We start from the raw sequence: 19,395 nt of genomic DNA, 5'->3' as shown, positions 1-19,395 counted from the left end.
TTAAAAGAGACAGTCACCTCCTCAGCCTACACAGCTACTCGGAGCTATTAAAATAAAATCAACAAAACGGATTTTAGCCTTGAAAAACCCTTTGTGTATTTTTCTTTTCCAAACTAGAAATGATAAAGGATCTAAAAAATGAAAAGAAACTGTCCTGACAGTATGTAATTAGCTCCAGATTAGCTAAAATGAAGGATAAACGTTTAATATTCAAATATTCAGTGACTGGGCAAATTTTTCAACATGTCTAATTGTAAATGCCACGACTTATAGAAAAAAATCATTTGGGCCAGATATTTTTAATTTTTACAGGTGATTTTTGAGGAAATGAAATGGTGCCAATGCTATGCTCCAAAGCCTCTGTTGAGTGATAGGGCTCACAGCTTAATCTTCACAGTGGTCCATCCTCCTCCTTTTCAATTAAGTGGAGTTCCATTATGCCCCCTGTCCCCGAACTACCTGCTGTCTCCATGCTGGAATTTGGTGGGTGGGGGGTGGGTGAATGAGGGGAAGGCAGGGGTTGAGGTGAGGGGAATTGAGGAGATGCTGAATCTGGCCAGGCTGAGCTTCTACTTCGATTCACTTCTGCTTTGTAAACAGGTTTTAAAAGTTTAAAAGGACAACTGAAAATGTATAGGTTGCTTTCTATGTGGAGTGATGCTTTTAAAAATTACAAACTTTATTAAAACATTTACTTTATTAAGTAAACATCCCACAGATAGATTACATTATTTGGGACGAAGTTTGAGCATAACTTGACTAGAGAACTTCCAGATTTTATTTACCATTACACTCCGTTTGTGTAAATACAGCAAGTTAGTACCCTCAACAGGGTTAGTAGCCTCAACTGGTTAGTACCTTTAAAATTTTGTTAAATTATAATGCTCTTTGACTAGTGTTCCCATTACACCTGCACCAATGTTCCCTCTAAGATGCATGTGTGGTTATACAGCAATCTGGAATGAAACACGTATTGCATTAAACAGGTCACCCACAACTTGCTCGTCCTTTGAGACAAATATTTCCACCATAATGTAAATTATGACATTTAAAATGAAAGCTGTCCATGGTCAAAACATGTAGTGCTCAGAGGAGTTAGTAGCCCACCCAGTACAAAGAAAATGAAAAGGGAACATTGAGCTGTACTGAACTACCAGAAGATAAGGGTCACAGGACCATATTTCTTCATGGTTTTAAATTGTTTTTCCAACTGAAATAGTAACTTGTTACTAATATTGAGGGGAAATGGTTGTATTTTGCAGTGACAAAAAACAAATTAAAATAAATTATGCAGCATTTTCTTAAAGGATAAAATTGGTTTCCCACTTTCTAATTTCTAGATTATAGAATATTCTGAACAGACCTAGATTTACAATTTAACGGATTTTCACTTCCCCTCAATCTCATTCACAGATTCTGAGGAGCTGCAACCAGAAACACTTCTGAGAGCTGGATAGTGGATGATTGCATATCAATGTAGTCAACCAACACGCTCTAAAAAAAACAATCTATTTAACTAATCATTCCCATTCAGGCTATGACATAAGGGGTGGAATTTAATGCCCTGTCCTGCCTAACTCGCTACTGGGGGGAGGGGTGGGTAGGTTCAAGCTGTGCAGTGGGGACCCTATACGGGGACCCTATACCCTAATTCTTGCATGGCCTTTCTGCTTGGATTTTAATTGAGGCCCTTAAACTGGGCAGCTAAACCCCACTTGAGGGCCTCATCCTAATGTCGCTGGAATTCAACCAGCAGTGGGGCGGGGGAATTGCCATCTGGGAACCCCAAAAAACAAACCCAGGGGTCACTTGTTCAAAGACACGCACCCCTCCCCCAACACCGCAACTCCATCCTGCTCTCACTCATCTTTGGCTTGGGGTTCCTCGCTGACCCTGGGCCTCTGGTGAGTGCATTTGCCGACAGCTACTACTGCTCCTGGTGGCACTGATGGCAATGAAAAGCTGCTGGCCTCTGATCTGCTGGCAGTTCTTAGTGGGCAGGATTTCTGCCCCTGGGGTCTTTATTCCCTGGAAAGACTTAAGTGCCACACTTAGTATTGTAGGCATTTCCCAATGGCAGCAATTAGGGTCTCTTGGGGGAATCTTAACCCAAAATAATTGGGTGGGTTTGGATTGGACGGGGGTTACAGTCAGATTCTCAACCCAAGCTCACCTCCAACCCGCCCATTTTCAGTTTTAATAGAGGGAGGAAGGTGGGTGGGTGACCAAGGTGCTCCAAGGAGGAGGGTTGGTACTTTAAGTATGATAATTAGGCTGCCTCTCCACCGTCATCCAGCTGGGTGGGGACTGCAAATGCCTGGTTTTATTCATATCAATACTGTTGTAGCCAGAAAATTATCTCCAATGGCTTCTCTTCTCACTCCTGCACTGATCCCTCTAGTGTTCCCCAAGGATCTATCCTTGGCCTCCTCCTTTTTCTCATTGACATGAGGCTTCTTAGCAACATTATCTAAAATCATGGCATTAGTTTCCATTGATTTGCTGACAATGCCCAGCTTTCCTTCTTCTCCACCTTTCTTGACCTTTCCTCCTTCTCTAAATTGCCTGATTGTTTGTTTATTATCTAGCTTTGGATGAACAGAAATTGTCTCCAAGAAAATATTGGGAAGACCAAAAGCCATTATTTTCAGTCCCTGGCCAAAAACATCAATGCCAACTCCATCCCTCTCCTTGGCAACTGCATGAGGCTCGTAGCTCTGGTGTTATAATTGACCCGAGAAAAGCTTCCTATCACACATCTGCATCATCACTAATACCAAATATTTCCATGTCCGTAATATCATACTTCAGCCTTGTCTCAGCTGAAATGCTGCTGAAAATCTCATCCACATCTTTGTTACCTTTAGATTGGTATATCCCAATGCATTCCTGGCCAATCTCCTGCATTCTACCCTCCCCAATCTTGAGGTTTTGAAAGCCCTGCTGTCCAAGTCCTAAGTCTGTCAAATTCCTGCACACCTATCATCACTGAACTCCCTGACCTAGCTTCCAGTCAAATTCTCATCCTTCTTTAAAAATCCCTCCATGGCCTGGCCCCCCTGCCCTACTCCCTGCCATCTCTGTGATCTCCTGCAGCCCTAGAACTCACTCTGCAATCCACAAATCCTGGCCTCTTGAGCATCCTTTATTTTAATCAGTCCATTATTCATTGGTACGCTATCAGCTGCCTAGGCCCCAAGCTCTGGAATTCCCTCCCTGCACCCCTCTGTGCCTCTTCCTCTCTTTCCTCCTCTAAGTTGCTCTTTAAAACCTACCTCTTTGACCAAGCCTTTAGTCATCTGGCCTAATATCTTCTTACGTGGTTCAGTGTGCAAGTTTGTTCCTTAATACTGCAGTGAAGCACCCTGGGACATTTTATTAGCTTGAACATGCTATATAAAAGCAAGTAGTTGATGTTGTTTTCAACTTTAATGATAGACGGACATATTTGCTGAGCCTTGAGAAACCTAGCAGCTACGTTCAGGTGAGGGCTTGATGGATCGAGGAGGTGAACACCTTTACACCTACCTCCTGGATTTAACGTGACTGCTTCATGAACCCCTGTGATTGGGCACACCCTACTGACACTGAGGCTTTCAATCCCAGCCCTTCGATACCCTGCCACAAATAGGCCTCATCAGGCCTCCAATCCTTCACTTGGCGTCAAACCTGGCCCCCACTTCTGGCTTACATTTTCCCCATCCCCAGGCCTTCGGTTTCCTTTCTCCACAGCCTCCCACCCTGGGTCTCTGGGATTGGCAGCCCACCCGATTGACTTAACCTTCCCCCTCCCTCATCAGCCTTCTCCTTCTCTGAGATCAATCCCCCTCCCCCAACCCCAATGCAGACTTCCTTGGTCCTCTACCCACAGGCTTTCCTCCTGATTGAAAGCCAAGTCTGACAATCAGGCTGACATCCAGGCAGAGAACTGGGTGGTGACACCATATAGACATTGTGGAGTTAAAACTCTACAGCATGGAGGGGAATCCAGGCTTCCAGGTTCCCTGTGACTTTTGGACCACAACCTCACCCCCCACTGCCTCCCCCCAAAAAAAAAACTCCCGACGGGTCAGGTAAATAGAAATTCAGCACATGGTGTTTTGTCTGCTTCTGGCGTGGTGGCTGTTCCTTTTAAATTCAATCATCGTACATAAGGGGGTTATAAAAAAATCTAGCGACAGCTCAAACTGTGGCCCAAGTTCAAATAAAATCAAATGTTCAAGTTTAGTTGGTCTCTGGCTTGAGACAGGAATAACTCAAAAACAATTTTGTGTGATTGGGTCAGCTTGTATTTGACGGAAAAGGGCATTTAAAAAAAAAAAACATTCCTGATCAATTATTCAAACTCCAGGAAGCCCCAGCAACTCTCTTCTAAGATCTAATGAGAGTTTGAACCTGGGAGTCAAGTTGAAAATCTAAGAAGGAACTGGCGAATTGAAACCCCTGAGGGAGATGGTTAAGATTAATACAAGCTTCTGTGGTGGTAAGACATTGAAGAAAGGAAATACAGCATAACCTAAATAATTATTTTACAAATGATGGGATTAGTTGTTAGAGCTGGGATCCGTTTTTTTTTTGCTTTTTCACTCAAGGAACTATGTGGAAGGAATTCTAGTTTATATCTATTATTCTTTAGCTTGTTTGTCCTTTGATAGTTAAATTTATTTAATGGTTTTAAACTTAAAACAAGATTTGTTGCTCTATTTGCTTATCAAAGACAAGAAAGTTTCTAAGAAGGTAGAGGATTAGTCTAGAGGTAAAAAAATAACAAATTGGGTTTTCTACTTTGTTTGCCTGGTTACGTTACTGGAGGCTATGTAGATCTCAAGATTAGGATGGACACTCCTAAAAGGTTTAGGTATTTCTGACTTGCCCCCAAAAGTGATCTAAACTGCTACAACTGAAATAATCCAGGGTAAGAAGAGAAGAAAAGACCTCAAAAATACAGCAGGGTTATTCACTGTGCTGCTGAAGAAGACAAAGCAACCACAACCTATTCTGGGCCCTGAATCCTCAGGTCACTGGTTGTTAGTGGGAAGGAGGTTGAGAGGAAAAGCTCCAGATCAATACAGCTAACACCTCTCTCATGTCGTGTAGGTTGCTGTTTAGGTGTTGACCGCAGTGTATGAATTGATCTTTTTGGGGTTTCTTGTGCATTCTTACAGTCTGTGGTGGACATCCAGTATTGGCAAATTTTAACCCATCCTCTTGCTTTGTGCTATCGATTAAGCTCTTCATTCATAGATTCAGGCATTACAAGTAGGAATCATATATGACGAAAGGAAAATTAAAGTTATGAACAGCTAATGTGCAATACAATCAGGTTGATAGTTTTTTGTTTTCATAAAAACGCTACACTACACAAGGCTTTGAGCACTCTTTAATTTTAAAATATTTAAGCTTTAAAATATGAGTACATCTGTCATTTTGTGTTACATCAGGCTGGATTTTTCTATGAAAATAATAATGAGACTAACAGTGTTGTCCATTATTTATGTGCAAAATGGACAGCAACTTTAGGCAAGGGCAGATGCTCGGTTAAACCTGAAAATTCAGGAGGGGCTGTCCAAGATGTGCCTCTCTGCCATAAACAGCATGAAAATGGCAGCTTGCCATCTGGTTCTCCATTCAAATGTACTGAATGTGATGAAGCTACTATCCTGACATTACAGGTACAGATTAAATCCACCACAAACATTTAGGATTTGTCCAGTCCAGTCTAAGTGTCTTTCTAACAGTATGGGAAGTCTTAATTACTGCCAAACAATCTCTCTGGCACTGAAAATTAATGTTTACAATTGTGAAGCTTCATTCCTTTGACTTTAAATTATTTTTGGAATTTTTTTTCCTTCTTCTTTCCAACTCCTTTAACTCTATCTCTTATTACAAGTTTTTTTCCCCTCTCTTTATTTGGCTTTTTGTATCTGATTTGATATTGAATTTAATACAAATTTATTTCCTGCTCCAGACTCTGTGCTACTCATAAATCGGTGCTTTCCAAACATTTTCCCACTGTGATCCCGTTTTAAAATTTGAAAATTGCCGTGGTCCCAGAATGAGAGTGGGGGAGGAGACAGGCTCGAGCTTTGAGAAAACAGGGGATCAGTAAGGTTGTAAGAGTGTTGGGGGGGTGGGTAATTTGTGAGAAAAAGGGGTAGAGCAGTGAGGGAGTGGGGTAATTGTGAGAGAAAGAGAGTTGTGAGAGTGAGTATGGTCATGCTCTGAGGGAGGGGGTAAGAGGGTTGAGCTATGAGAACAAGGGGTGAGGGCTTGAGAACAGGCAGCAATGTTTTTCTCATCTCCCATTTTCCAGACTCTGTTGGAGGTGGTGATCGGGCCTCAGAACTGATTTCATTAGGCTACGTCCACCAGACTAAGGCAGAAAAAAAAATTGCGCGCATATGTGTCAAGGGGCCTCAGACCCGATTTCAGGACTGTCCTGTACGTCTCCACTCCAGAGTTGCCATTGCTGAAACCAAGAGGGAGCTCACAGTCCCAACTGCTTGTCCTGCGGCCCACAGTTTAGGAACCCCTATTATATACGGTTCTTCAATCTGATTGCTTAGTTAGATAACAGTTGGTTGTCCTGTTTACATTGATCCCAGATATCCTGTAGAGGGCACTGCACCCTTTTGGATGTCCTGCTGGCAGCAACTTGCTATGAAAAACCCAATAGAAAGTCAAACGCACGTCTATCAAATGGAGAGTAGCACTCGCAGGACAATCTGGCCCACGTTGCCACATTTCATGAGGTTTCTATTTTTAATCAGCAGATTATACTCTATAAAAGGCTTACTAGAATCCAAGGAGCAAGTAAATGCGCTCTCCACCGTCTTTACAAAATTGAAAATTCATTAAAATTTCCATTCAAGCAGCAGTACTTTTTCAAAATCTTTTTTATGGACCACATTTAATCCTGCCATACCTTTAAGGCGAGGTAGATTTTATTTCTCTGCTGTGCTGGTAGTCTGTGACATTTTATTTTTTGTCACGTTTGAACTAAATTTTTTGGTGTTCTGAGTTTGCATATTTTGCATTCTAAATCATTCTCTGTATTTTTAACAAGCTGCTAAGAAGTCAATTATCAGTGAAAGAGCTACACACACATATCTTTGGGTTGAGATATTTTCTGCACTTTATTGCTTGTGTCCCTGAAGTCACCAAACAGTAATGAAAGGCACGTTAGCAGTTTTAATGTACTAAATTACTTGAATTTAATCTAATATAATATGTGTGGTTTAATTTGCTCCTGATGGTAGCACATGAGAATATGAACAACTCCACTTTCTGGCTTCTTTTCTGCTGAATGTACTAGTTGGCAAAAGAGTGAGAATGGGAGGCGCTGATTGGGGTATTATTAATGAACAGTTGCCATCTTTATAGGAAGTTTGACAGTTAGATCAATCTTAATTTAATAGTATTGACAGTGGAGACTGGTATAATATCACAATCTATCCATTTTAAAGTTCCACTACACATCATATTGACATATACCAATTTCCAGCAGTAGCAGACTCTGCTTTCTGTCAGGAATTTAAAACTATTAGCATTACCTCCTTTCAGGTCTCCATCCCAAGCAAGCAAAGGTTTTTACCCATACCACTCTGGAACCTGTCTGCAGGAGATACAGGAGTGGTCCAAGTTGGCTTGTGAATTCATCTGTTTAAAATCGTATTTCTTCCTCTCTGTTCCCAACCCAAGCACTGGTGATTAGGAATTTATGGGGTGGCAAACCATGACTGCTACATGTCCTATGCTGCATTATGTTTAATTTTTTGCCTGCTTAATGTGATTCGCCAATTCTTCCATAGGATTATTGTACTCTGATTTAACCTTCCTACCAGGATACCTGTGGCGATGCAGTGAGGTTTTGTGGGCCTTGGGAAACCTGGCAGCTGCAGTGAGGCGAGAAGGACCTTGGGCAGAAGACGGGTGCCTTCTTGGCATTCCATGCGGGCCAGGGGGAGCAGGAGTGCTTCCTTCAGAACCCCAGGCTCCTCGCCATCAAATCACATGCCCCTCACCATACAACACCCACACCCCCCATACCATCCCATTGCCTGGGATTAGACACCTCAGGATTGGAACCCCCACCCCTCCCCCAACCCATGATCGGGGATCGCACCCCCAGGTATCAGGGCTTGGACTTGCCTAGTTCTTTGGCCACCTTTGGAGCACTTCTGGCCTGATGGGAAGTCAAGCCTGTCGTTCTGTGGGGAATTTTTTTAGGGACAAATCTCACATTCTGTGAATACCAAATAGCGCATAGGAAATCCCAGACTTCCAGGTTTCCCGCACATGACCAGGCCCTTCCCTCCCTCCCCTTCCAGCACACTGGAAACTGTAAGTGTAAGAATTTAAGAATATGGAATACATTAGCCCAAGTTACAATAGGAGCTGAAGCAATCACTACTTTTTAAAGGGAATTATTTAAACACCGAGAGAAGAAAAGTTATAACAGCGGAGGAAAGAAATTCAAGTAGATAAATCTAATGTAAAGCTAGCACTGGCAGGGGTACGAGGGCCAAATGGCTTTCTTCCACACTGAAATTTCTAAGATTCAATAATCTCTATTGTTCCATAATAAGCATATGCTGAACATTTCTTTTGCTGCTGATAGACAATAAGATATATTGCCTATAATTGAAATTATTCGCAGAGAGTCACATTTTCAGAAATGCCCTCACAGTGCTCCAGGAATGGTTTTGTAGTCAGATCAAGTCAATTTGTGATGAATTCATTGGCATGAATTCAGGATTTTTTTTTCAACAAAAGTATCAAGTTAAATTCATTATGAAAATCTGTCAAAATTTATTTCTGTCAAACTGTTCTCTATTTGACCTATTAAATGTTATGACTACTTTAGGGACAAATCCCTAATATGCCCAACATAGTTTAGAGCGTAGCAACTTAAAATGGCTATCCGTTGAGATCTCTCCTGTTTGAAAATAAAAGAAATATAAATCGTTCTTATTATTTAATTGCAGAATAAATGAATTTGGTGAGCTGACAAATGCAGTAACACTGTTAATAAATAAATATCAGCTATTGGCTACATTCTAAACTCCTATGTAACACAGAGGCACTGGAAAGAAAGAATAGGCCAATAATTATTTATCTTTAAATTATCATTGTTACAGTGAATAATTGTTATAAATGCAGTACAGCTGTGCATGTGAAACCTTCTAGTCAGATGTCCCATGAAATCCTTGCATTCACTCAAAACTCTGACTGATTGTAGTACAACTGTTCTACAAAGCAGTATGGTATGTGTACTAGGGAAAGAGCACATTTGTTGAGTTGTGCATGTTATCTGCAGGGCTGTGAATTTATACTCATGGAATTTTTGAGGCATCATTCTTACTCCATAGAAATACAATCCTCATTTTCAAAACAAAAATTGCATTTTGATTAATTCAAGGGATGTGGGCATTACTGGTAATGCCAGCATTTACTGTCCACCCCTGATTGCCCTTGAGAAAGTGGTGGTGAGCCACCTTCTTGAATACAACTCAGTAGTTTGCCAGGCCATTTCAGAGGCTTGTGGGTCTGGAGTCACATGTAGGCCACACTAAGTGATGGCAGTAGATTTACTTCCTGAAAGAACATCTGTGAAACAAATGAGTTTTTACAGCAGACCGATAATTTCACAGTCACCACTGCTGTTTCAAGCTTTATATTCCAAATTTATCTAATTCATTGAATTTAAATTTCCCAGCTGCTGTAGTGAGATTTGAACTCATGTCTCCAGATCTTGATTTTCAGTACCAGGCTGCACCAGCCATTTCATAGTGTACCTTTTTGTATCGGTGCCAAAGATTATGTACAGGGCAGGATTATTTTTAGTGCGTGAGTGTATTCAGCATGGAGAATACAGATGGTTTACCAACTGGTATCATGAGACATCGCCAAGCACTTCTAGGGCCACAATGACACAAGTCAGCTCCACTTACCCTACCATGATATTGAAGCACAAACCCAACATGAGAGAAGTGCCTGGACTGCACCACCTTTCCCATTCTTACAGTGCGGTCCTTTATAGATAGAATCCTAAATCTGAGCCAGTTCAGTATTACAGATAGTGGGCTACCTTCAGATCTTTTTTGAATTTATTTCACTGCACAGAGATGCAAGAGGATGTAGCAAAACATTGTCCTACCACTTCTCTAAGAAAGAATATTTTTCTTTGTTTCAAAATAAACTTTACTTTTCTTTAAAAGGAATTTTTGCTCACTATTCATGTGTTGGTCATTAGCTGAACACAATGCTGTTTGTCAACTGTGCACTTACCGGTACTGTGGACGTGCCCGTTAAGGACTGTGTGTTTGCATCAGTGCATGGCTGGTCGGAATGCGTCTGTGTTGGTGTGTAAATCGTCATGGCGTGCTCTGGTACCGTGGTCTGTCCAGCATAGTCCTGAGTAGCGTGCGGGTGTGCTGGAGCGTATTCAGCTGGGATTCCGTTCTGTGGTGCAGGATACTGGGCAGGGGGATAGGGCTGCGCCATCGCTTCCGGAGGAGCTGTGGCTTCTTGGTTTCCCTGAAACAAATGATAAAATTTGTCAGATTTATAATTCATCACCTTATTTTGCAAGAAACAATTGCAATGAACTTTAGGTAAGCATTTTTAAACATTATTATTCATTCACAGGATGTGGGCTTTGCTGGCTGGGCCAGAATTTATTGCCCATTCCTGGTTTCCCTTGAGAAGGTGGTGGTGAGCTGCCCCAAGAATCAAATGCAATATTCCAAACTACTGACTTCCCAAGTGAGGACAGGAACAAAATTTTCCTGGAATCCCTCAGGGGCTGAAATCATACAGCTCTTGTTATCCCAAAGCTGGTAGAGTTTAATAATTACCAAAATATGTTTACACATTGTTCTCAAAATGATTATAGCAACTGATGTGCAGTCCTCTTATAAAATAATGCTGCTTTGTAAAACATACCATTACCACACATAGCATTTCAGCAGATTGTAATTGCACTGTTTAGGAAAATACCAGAGATCAATTAATTGATAAATACTTGATTGTGATTGAGCACTACAGTTTTGTCAGCATTTCCAGCTGTTGAATTGATAGGTTAAATCAAAGAATCAGCCGAATATTCTGATAACAGGGATCAGTCACTCAAGACTCCTCACATAAAGAGAACAAGAGCTCGCATGATTTCAAGCAGCGCTGTTTTATCACACTGCCAATCATTCTATTCGCTTTGTCATTTCGGCCCGTGCACACGGGCTTGTCAGGAAGGTATCCTTTTAAGTACTTCATTTTCTTTTAATGTTCTTTTGGCCAATTGCTCGAAGCAATGATTTTAAATATAACTATTATCCTATATACAGTCAAGTATTAAAAGCTGGTTGTGTTTTGATAAGTTTTCTGGCATATGTTGAGTTACTCGAACGTAAACATAAACTCAAATATTCCAAACTGACAGCTCTTGAGAAACATTGTAGGGATGACTGACAATAATGGTTTATTGATAAGCACTTCAGCATCTGACACTGCAGAATATACTCAAGGTTTGGAACTAGTGAAAGCCAGGCAGTGAAGCAGAGAAATAACAGTGCAAGTTCTAGGGATCGCCATCAAAATCAATTGGAGCTCATGCTTTCTATTCAGTATCCCCAAATGTTGATGGTCTGAATTTATATCAATTCGTCCAAATAACATGAATATATCCCATGCCCCTGACAATTGGAGAAGAGCCACATCCCATTCATAACCTATCAAGCTGTAAACAAATATTAGTTCTACTCTCTCAAGATCCTGATTTTTAAAAAATCCACCATATAAAACTCTTCTCAGTGCATTATTAAAGAAATCTACCATATTTTACTCCCTTTAGACTCTATAAGGGAAATCTTCATATCATCCTTCTCAATTGGTCCAGAGGGGATTATTCTTACTTTAATTGGTAACACCAGCAAACTCTAAACCAACTGCATATAACCCTTTCTAAAAAGACATGGGTTTCAAAATTTGAATTAGGCTGAAATTTGTATAAGTTCTGAATAGGTCCATTGGAAACATAATTTAAATTTGGAAAATATTTTTATGTTCACTCCCCACAGCAAATGGATGAACATGAACTAATACCAAATCCAAATCAGTATAGATGTAAGATGTCGATTGCGCCTCTGATAGTGCATCACCTGATAATGCATCACTTCTTCAGTGCTGCCATTCAGATTATGTGCACAAGTCTCTGGAGTGGGACTTGAACCTACAATCTTTTCATTTGGAGGCAATTGCTACCGTTGAGCCAATACTCCAAAATTGTGGTATGCTACACAGGCCGGTTACTCTTCAATCTTAATTCCCAGGAACAAGTCCGTGCTAATTGGGTACCATTATCTGATACCCCTCTCATTCTCTCTCAATTTTTGGATGCATCATTTATGAAACTGGACCAATTAGTCGCTGCACTTGTCTAAACTTTGAATGAGAGATTGACACCATGTGCACATTGTTTAGAGAGTTGTAGCAGTTGGAATAGCAAGACAGTTCCATTCTCAGCAGGATAAGTATATTTAGTCTCATCATGTCTTGTCATACCTTTGTAAAACAAAGACCCCTTCAGAAAGGGTCCCTATTGACAAGATGGACATATCATGCATACAATTCTAGGAAGGTCAAAGGTTCAACCTGTGGTCTGTTTTGAGTTAGCTCATCTCAGTTGGCTCACTACTATTGGACTCATTATTTCTGGGCTATGCGGGGAACAATAAATTGTCCATTTGCCTTATTCTTTGCATGAAACATGAAATTGAGATTTTCACTATCTGTACCAGTGGTTTAGGTACATGTTTCAAGAGCCCAAAGCAGGGAATTTTACGAATGTCCTGGGCAACATCTTTTCCACAACCAAAACTAATTAAATGGTTGTCTAATTTCTTGCCATTATTTTCAAAATGGCTGCCTGGCATATTTGCCAGCAAAATATTTAAAAATGATGCATATTTGAAGCATTTAAAGACATCTTAGTGAGATATGGTCAAACTCTATTTAAATGCAAGCCCTCTGTTCTTGAACACTATCCAATGATCCTTGCGTCTGTATCCGGATTGATGTCTGCTCAGGAGTGGGTTTGGCTCAACTGTAAAGTCTTCCATGTGCAAATAGCATGTCAACATTCACTGTTCATGCTCACACATGAAAAATGGCCCTTTGGACAAAGCACTGGAAGGTGGCTGCTGCTCAGGTAACCATATTTAAGCATTAGGGCCAGTGAGAACATTTTTTTAAAAGATTCAGATATTTCTTAAGCTGCAAATAAAAAATAGCTGTTAAAGTACTGAATCTTGAATAGATAATGCCATGTTCAAATGTTCACGTTGCTGCGAATTGCACAATTGTGTAATCATGGATTTTCCACTAATGTTCACTGACTGATGACAAAAACGGATGTCTTGTGCGGTTTGTATTAAATTGTGTCTGAACGCACAGCCTTATGAATATTGTGTACACAGCCTTCTTTAATTAATGTTCACTTAGTCCATGGCTGCATTAAACTTTCCTACAATTGCAATTTAGCAAATCCTGCCAATGCCCGACATATCAGCAAACAAACCATCCTGACTCTTCAATTAGGCAAATATTCCATTATCCAAATGAGAGTGCCCTATTCTATATTAAAACTGGTTCTTTCCAGTGAACAAAGTAATAGTTCTGCATGTCAGCAAGGTGTCTCTGTCTCAGTTCATTATGTCATTGTAAAGTACTCAGTGACTAATCGTATCCAATAGGAGATAAGACTTAAGCCAAAGAACCCTACTTTCAGAATGCCATGTGTGAAGGCGCTTTAAGTAATTTTATGGTATTAGCTGCATATATTTACCATCGAGCCATTAGCGTGCTGCATTTCCTAATCTACTGCATCTTAACTTAATTATTCAGATTTACAGCTGTAACCAGTAGAGATCAGGATCACGATCAATCTGACATGGAGCTTATACCAGAAAAGGGCAAAAAAAAAGAGGTTGAGAAAGAAGTCATACAAAAGTGTTTGTAACCATTAAACAATAAATCAAAATTAAGCCTGTTTTTCTACCACTAAACCACCGTTGTTCACAAACGAAGGCCTTTGAAAGCTAAGTATGGCCCATTGTTCTATTTAAAGTGAACAAAAGTTTCTGAAGTGACAAGAAAGGCAAACAACTGCAGATAAATGTCTACAGTTTAACACACTTGTTCAAAATTTAAAAGACCCATAATAAAAATAAACATTCTACTGGTGACAAACAATGCTACATTGCCCTTGAAAAGATGCTCAATTGACCAAAAGAAAATGATGGCCAAATACTAAGGGAGCAAGCATATCTTCAAAGGATTCACAGGTTGATAAGTGCGAGATACAATTTTCTTTTCCTTGATGGTAAAAGAACAAAACAATAATGTTCATGAAGACTTCTTTAATAGTGTCAACAATAGCTGGTTTTGACAATCACATGGTAAAGGTCCTATATCTCTGTTTGCTAAAGAGAATTAAGCAAATAAATTTCTATTTTATTGCCATTTTGAATAGACTTAATGTTTGAACGACAAAAATGGCTCAGGTAATATATTGCACGATCTGAGCCTTTTCTTATATTGCCCTCTCTGCTGCGCCCTCTGTTGGGAGGTATAAACATAGTTATTTCAATAATGGCTGTCTGCAGCTGAACATGTGTTAGTCTTACTCAATCAATCCACAACAGAAAGATGGTGACGAGGCTAGGACAGAATCCTATTTTACATTTAATTTGAAAAATTAAGGACAAAAGAATGCTGTGAAACAGTTTTGGAATTCCTGAAGTTATTTTGAACAAGTTTGAGCCATTTAAATGATTACCCAGAAGGAAAAAGACCATTCAGATCAGTATTCTTATTTCCCAGTTTTTACTGGTGTTCCCCATTATAAGATATACAAGACCAGTTCAGATCAGTATTCTTATTTCCCAGTTTTTATTGTTTCTCCTTCTGGGTGCTTCATGTATGCACATCATGTTCAGGTACACGGTGAGTCAGCGTGGTACTTAATTGAAAAATATGACACTTGAGGCATATTTGGGGACAATGGAGGAATTCAAACCTAACAACGGGGGATGATATAATTACAGACAAAGGTGGCATATTTGGCCAAACGTGCATTAAAGAAGAGATGAGGATAAAGTGAATGTTTTCCTCTCCATAATGGGGCCAAATGCTTTTGAGGTGGTGTCAAACCAATGTTACCATGGAATACCTGTACTATGGAATAGGCTGAAATCAAAGAAATTATTGACTCATATTATAGCATGACTGAGAATGAAATTGCATTGAGAGTTATGTTCCCTCAGAGGAAGCAGTTGCCAAGTGAGACTGTTGCAGAATACATTCTCGAGTAAAGAAACTCTCTCATCACTGTGGGTATGCCGCAAACTTAGGAATCGACCTTAGACATACGTTTATAAGAGATGTAAAGAACAGTCAAAATCCAGAACAAGCTTTTGAGTGAAGGCAATAAGCTGACTTGGAAGGAGGTCAGAGTTGAGGTTACAGCCATGGAAATGGCAAAAAGAGATAATTGCCAATTGCAAGGGGGTTCTTTTCCTGAGCCAACAGGGAGGTCCACCAGATTTCAGCAAGATCCAGGCAATGGCAACCTAGTTCACAGTCTGAGAGTCAGAAATTTAGATGCTACCACTGTCATGGTAGTCACCAAACATTTAAATGCCCCCATCTCCAGTCAAAGTGCTATGCCTATGGGCAGGGGTAGAGGAAACAGTAATGCTCACGGTTGTAGCCATGCACCAAGTCAAGGCTGTGTTAGATCTAAAGGAGTCTGCACCTCAAAATGTGCATGTGATAGATATGGAAACAGAAGCTGATGTTATCGAGCAGGAAGATTAAGAGTTGTACTCACTCAAAGAGCAAGAAAAACAGCACATGGAAAATGAGAGTAATAGGGCTGAAGGTATAATTCTAACGCCCACAGCAAAAATGAAAGTCAGAGATTCACAACTTACATTCATCGTTGATACAGCTGCAGTGCTGTCTTTTGGAGGGAGAATACAAGAAGTCTCTAAGTCACATTCCCTTATGCAAAACTGGCATGAAATTAACTGGTTATTCCAACAACAGTGTTCTGTGTTAAGTGAAGTTAATTTTAGGGTGGAATACGATAATACATCCTATTATTTGCCATTGGTAGTGGTAAGGGGGAACAAAATGTCGCTGATGGGAAGAAACCAGTTTAAGAAGATATGGTTAAACTGGCTGAGTTATTTACAGTAGGGAGCAGTAAGAGTATGTTTGCCTTTCAGGAAGAGGTAAGAGAGCAACAAGTGGTCTTTGAGCAAGGAGGACAAAATGACACATTTGGCCATCAATATGATATTAAATATCATAAATCAGCAGGTTATGCGAATGCGGACATTCTTTCGAGATTCCCTGTGAAAATTAATTCATTTCTAGACACTGAGTTACCTGTGATTTTCTTCACATATGCACAAGTGACATATCAGTATTTTCCAGAGAAATTAGTGAAGAAACTTGCAAAGATGTGATGCTCAGTAAAGTACTCAATTATGTCATAAATGGCTGGCCTCAAGAGTGGTGATGAGAAATCGCATGAGAATTTCACACATAGAAATGAACTGAGTGTAGATCAAGGCTGTCATCTATGGGGTTTAAGAGTTATTATTCCACTAAGGTTTAGAGATAGATTGCTAGATGTTGTTTATCAAGAGCACACAGGGAAGTCCATATGTAAGCAGTAGCATGAGATACTTCTGCTATCCAAAAGATGCCAAAAAATATTGAAGAGTTGTAAAGTGTGTCTCGGAATGAGAAATGGTCCAACTAAGATTCCTTTCATTCCATGGTCAAACATAAGCAAACTGTGGGAACAAGCACTTGTCAATATCTTTGAAGTGGAAGGGAAAGTGTACCTTAATTTGGTCAATAGCTACAGCAAGTGGATAAATATTGATTCTATGCCCAATACCGCAAGTGCCCAAAATATTGGGGTTTTAAGTTGGCTTGCAATTTATGGGTTACCAGAGGTGTTGGTGTCAGATAATGGTCCACAGTTTGCGCCAGAAGAGTTTGAAATATTTGCATAAGAATGGAGTCAAACTCACTTTAATATTACCATATCATCCAGCATCAAATGGTGCTGCAGAAAGTGTACAAACTGTGAGATGGTCTCTACAGAAGTAGTTGCTAGGAGACAAGCGAGGCATTAATTTCCACGTTCCTCTTTTCTGTTCTCTTACAGAATAACCCCACAAACTAGAACAGGTTATTCACTTTTATGAGTGAGTGTTTAAAGGTGCTCCCGGAACAAAGTTTATTTTGCTTAAACTTGATGTTTAAAGCAAAGTGAAAGGAAGGCAAGACAAAGTGAAGATGGGTCATGATACATCATGCATGAAACTTAAAGAGTTCAGTGCTGGTCAGAAGATCATGGTGAAAAATCACTGAGGTGATGAGAAGTAGTACATGATTGGAGTTTTTCTAAAGAGACTAGGTGTATTCACATATCTAGTGAAGATTGGAGAGAGACACTGTCAGTGTCATGTAGATCATTTGCTTGAAGGAGGAAATCTGACAAAAGGGGAGCAGGAGAAACCTCCTATAATCCAAATTCCTCTGACAGCCTAAAGTGAAAGTCACAAAGAAACTGAAAGTTTGACGGAATTACAGATTGGACCGGTAGAGCAAAGTGAGTCAGGATCTTCGACAGAGACAAATCAGTGTCATGGTCCCAACCATTAAGTGAAGTTGGTGGTCAAAGTCAAAGTTCATATTTGACACAGTTAGAGATGTTGAGAGAGCAGAGTCAAGCTAATAAAAATGGAAGCAGATACCCAGACAGAAACAGAAAGAAGCCAGATTTGTTAATTAAAGGTACGTAGAAAGGAAGGAGAAGAAAGTTGTTCTTATCATTTATCTTGTGAAATTATGATATTTTTGTTAAACATGTACTGGGGTTAGGAAAACCATTTTTTTTACATGTAAATTACTCTGGAAGTATCGGTCATATATGCTTTAGTTATAATTATAGTAAAAACAAGTATGCCTCCCAACATATTAACTTTTCAGGTATTGTGGATATTGGTTTATTCATATTGTATTCTGTGAATTTTTGTACCATTTTATATTTTAATGGATACGTTGTTTTTTTAAGTGGGGAGGAAATGTAGTATGTTGCAAGATCCGAGCAATTTGTTATATTGCCCTCTCTGTTGGGGAGGTGTAAATACATTTAGTTCAATAATGGCTGCCTGTAGCTAAGCATATATTAGTCTTACTCAGTGCAATACATAAAAGCATTCTTGTAATTTGAGGCACTGTACAAGTTGTAACACTTATCGCTCACTTGCTCTCTTTCTTTCTTTCCCTTTTCCAATGGATGGATACCTTTGTTCTGGTCAGTATACAGTAGCACCAATGTAATTTTCTGATCCTATCAGCCTTCTTGCATTGTGGACAGGTCCCAATTTAATAGGTTTTGAGGATTTGATGAGGCAGGAACATTGTGCATAGATTGTGTTGAGAGTTCGGCATCAGACAATTGCTTCAGCTGATGGAGTACATTTATTCTCTTTTTAGCAATGAAACACATCTTTATTATTAGCAATGACATGCAAAATAATTTGGAGAGATGAAATGAAGTCACAAAATAAACGGAAAAGTTGTTTCTTTGTGTTAAAATTTTAAAATTATTAGCTACATGATAACTCACAATCAACTGATCAGAGTAGCAAGTAATATGGTGTGTTCTGTACAGCTGAGTAAAATAGCAAAACCAGATCAAACTGAACTGCAGGAGGAAGATCCCCACAACCTGGAAGTTAATTCTGTGGTGAGGTTAACTATGTTTTGAAGTACAAGGAAGATCTTTATTTACCTACTGTAGTCATTGTCAACTATTCTCTTTTCACTTCCAAGCTAGTTCAGCATTTATATTTTATGTGGAAATTTGAAACTTGGCATATGTTACCTGTTCACTATTTTCAGTGTAAGTCTCACCACTAATCTAATAATCTCTCACACTACTTGATGTATGTATCTCATGCTTTCATCAATCTATTTACCCAGATGGTGGCTTGGTTTGTCTTATTGCATCAAACAAATTATTATCCCCACAAAAATGTTAACATCACAAACTTTTCCTTTGTACCATTCAGAGCAACATTAATATTGTGCAATACAAATATTGGCTGGCTACCTAGAGGCACTGCAGAACAGTTATAAAGAAAACTGTGATGTTTCAGTCAGATTATTCTATAGTGGAGAATCCACTATATAATTGTGATGTTTGTCCAAATGTAATATGTCTATTGAAAATTCCTTCACTTCTAATGATTCAATTTTATTTCACTGATAGTCATTTTTCATTGCTGTGCTAAACCTATGCCTGAA

The 19,395-nt window shown here is 39.6% G+C and overlaps 1 protein-coding gene across 2 annotated transcripts in view; it reads right to left on the bottom strand.

Annotated features, from left to right (window-relative positions):
* The window catches only part of rbfox3a (RNA binding fox-1 homolog 3a), a 161,357-nt gene extending 150,812 nt beyond the window's left edge, over nt 1-10,545 (bottom strand). Inside the window, exon 1 of one of the 2 annotated variants that reach the window (XM_041217114.1) lies at nt 10,291-10,545. In XM_041217114.1, coding sequence (XP_041073048.1) covers nt 10,291-10,506 — 216 coding nt within the window. In that variant the 5' untranslated portion in view covers nt 10,507-10,545. The remainder of the gene's footprint in view (nt 1-10,290) is intronic. The other variant, XM_041217115.1, reaches the window with a different exon arrangement.
* Nucleotides 10,546-19,395: the final 8,850 nt, after the last annotated feature.

Source organism: Carcharodon carcharias, chromosome 22 (genome assembly GCF_017639515.1).
Source record: "Carcharodon carcharias isolate sCarCar2 chromosome 22, sCarCar2.pri, whole genome shotgun sequence".
NCBI lineage: Eukaryota > Metazoa > Chordata > Chondrichthyes > Lamniformes > Lamnidae > Carcharodon > Carcharodon carcharias.
The sequence above is the reverse complement of the archived record's forward strand: the minus strand, read 5'-3'. Positions and strand labels throughout refer to the sequence as shown.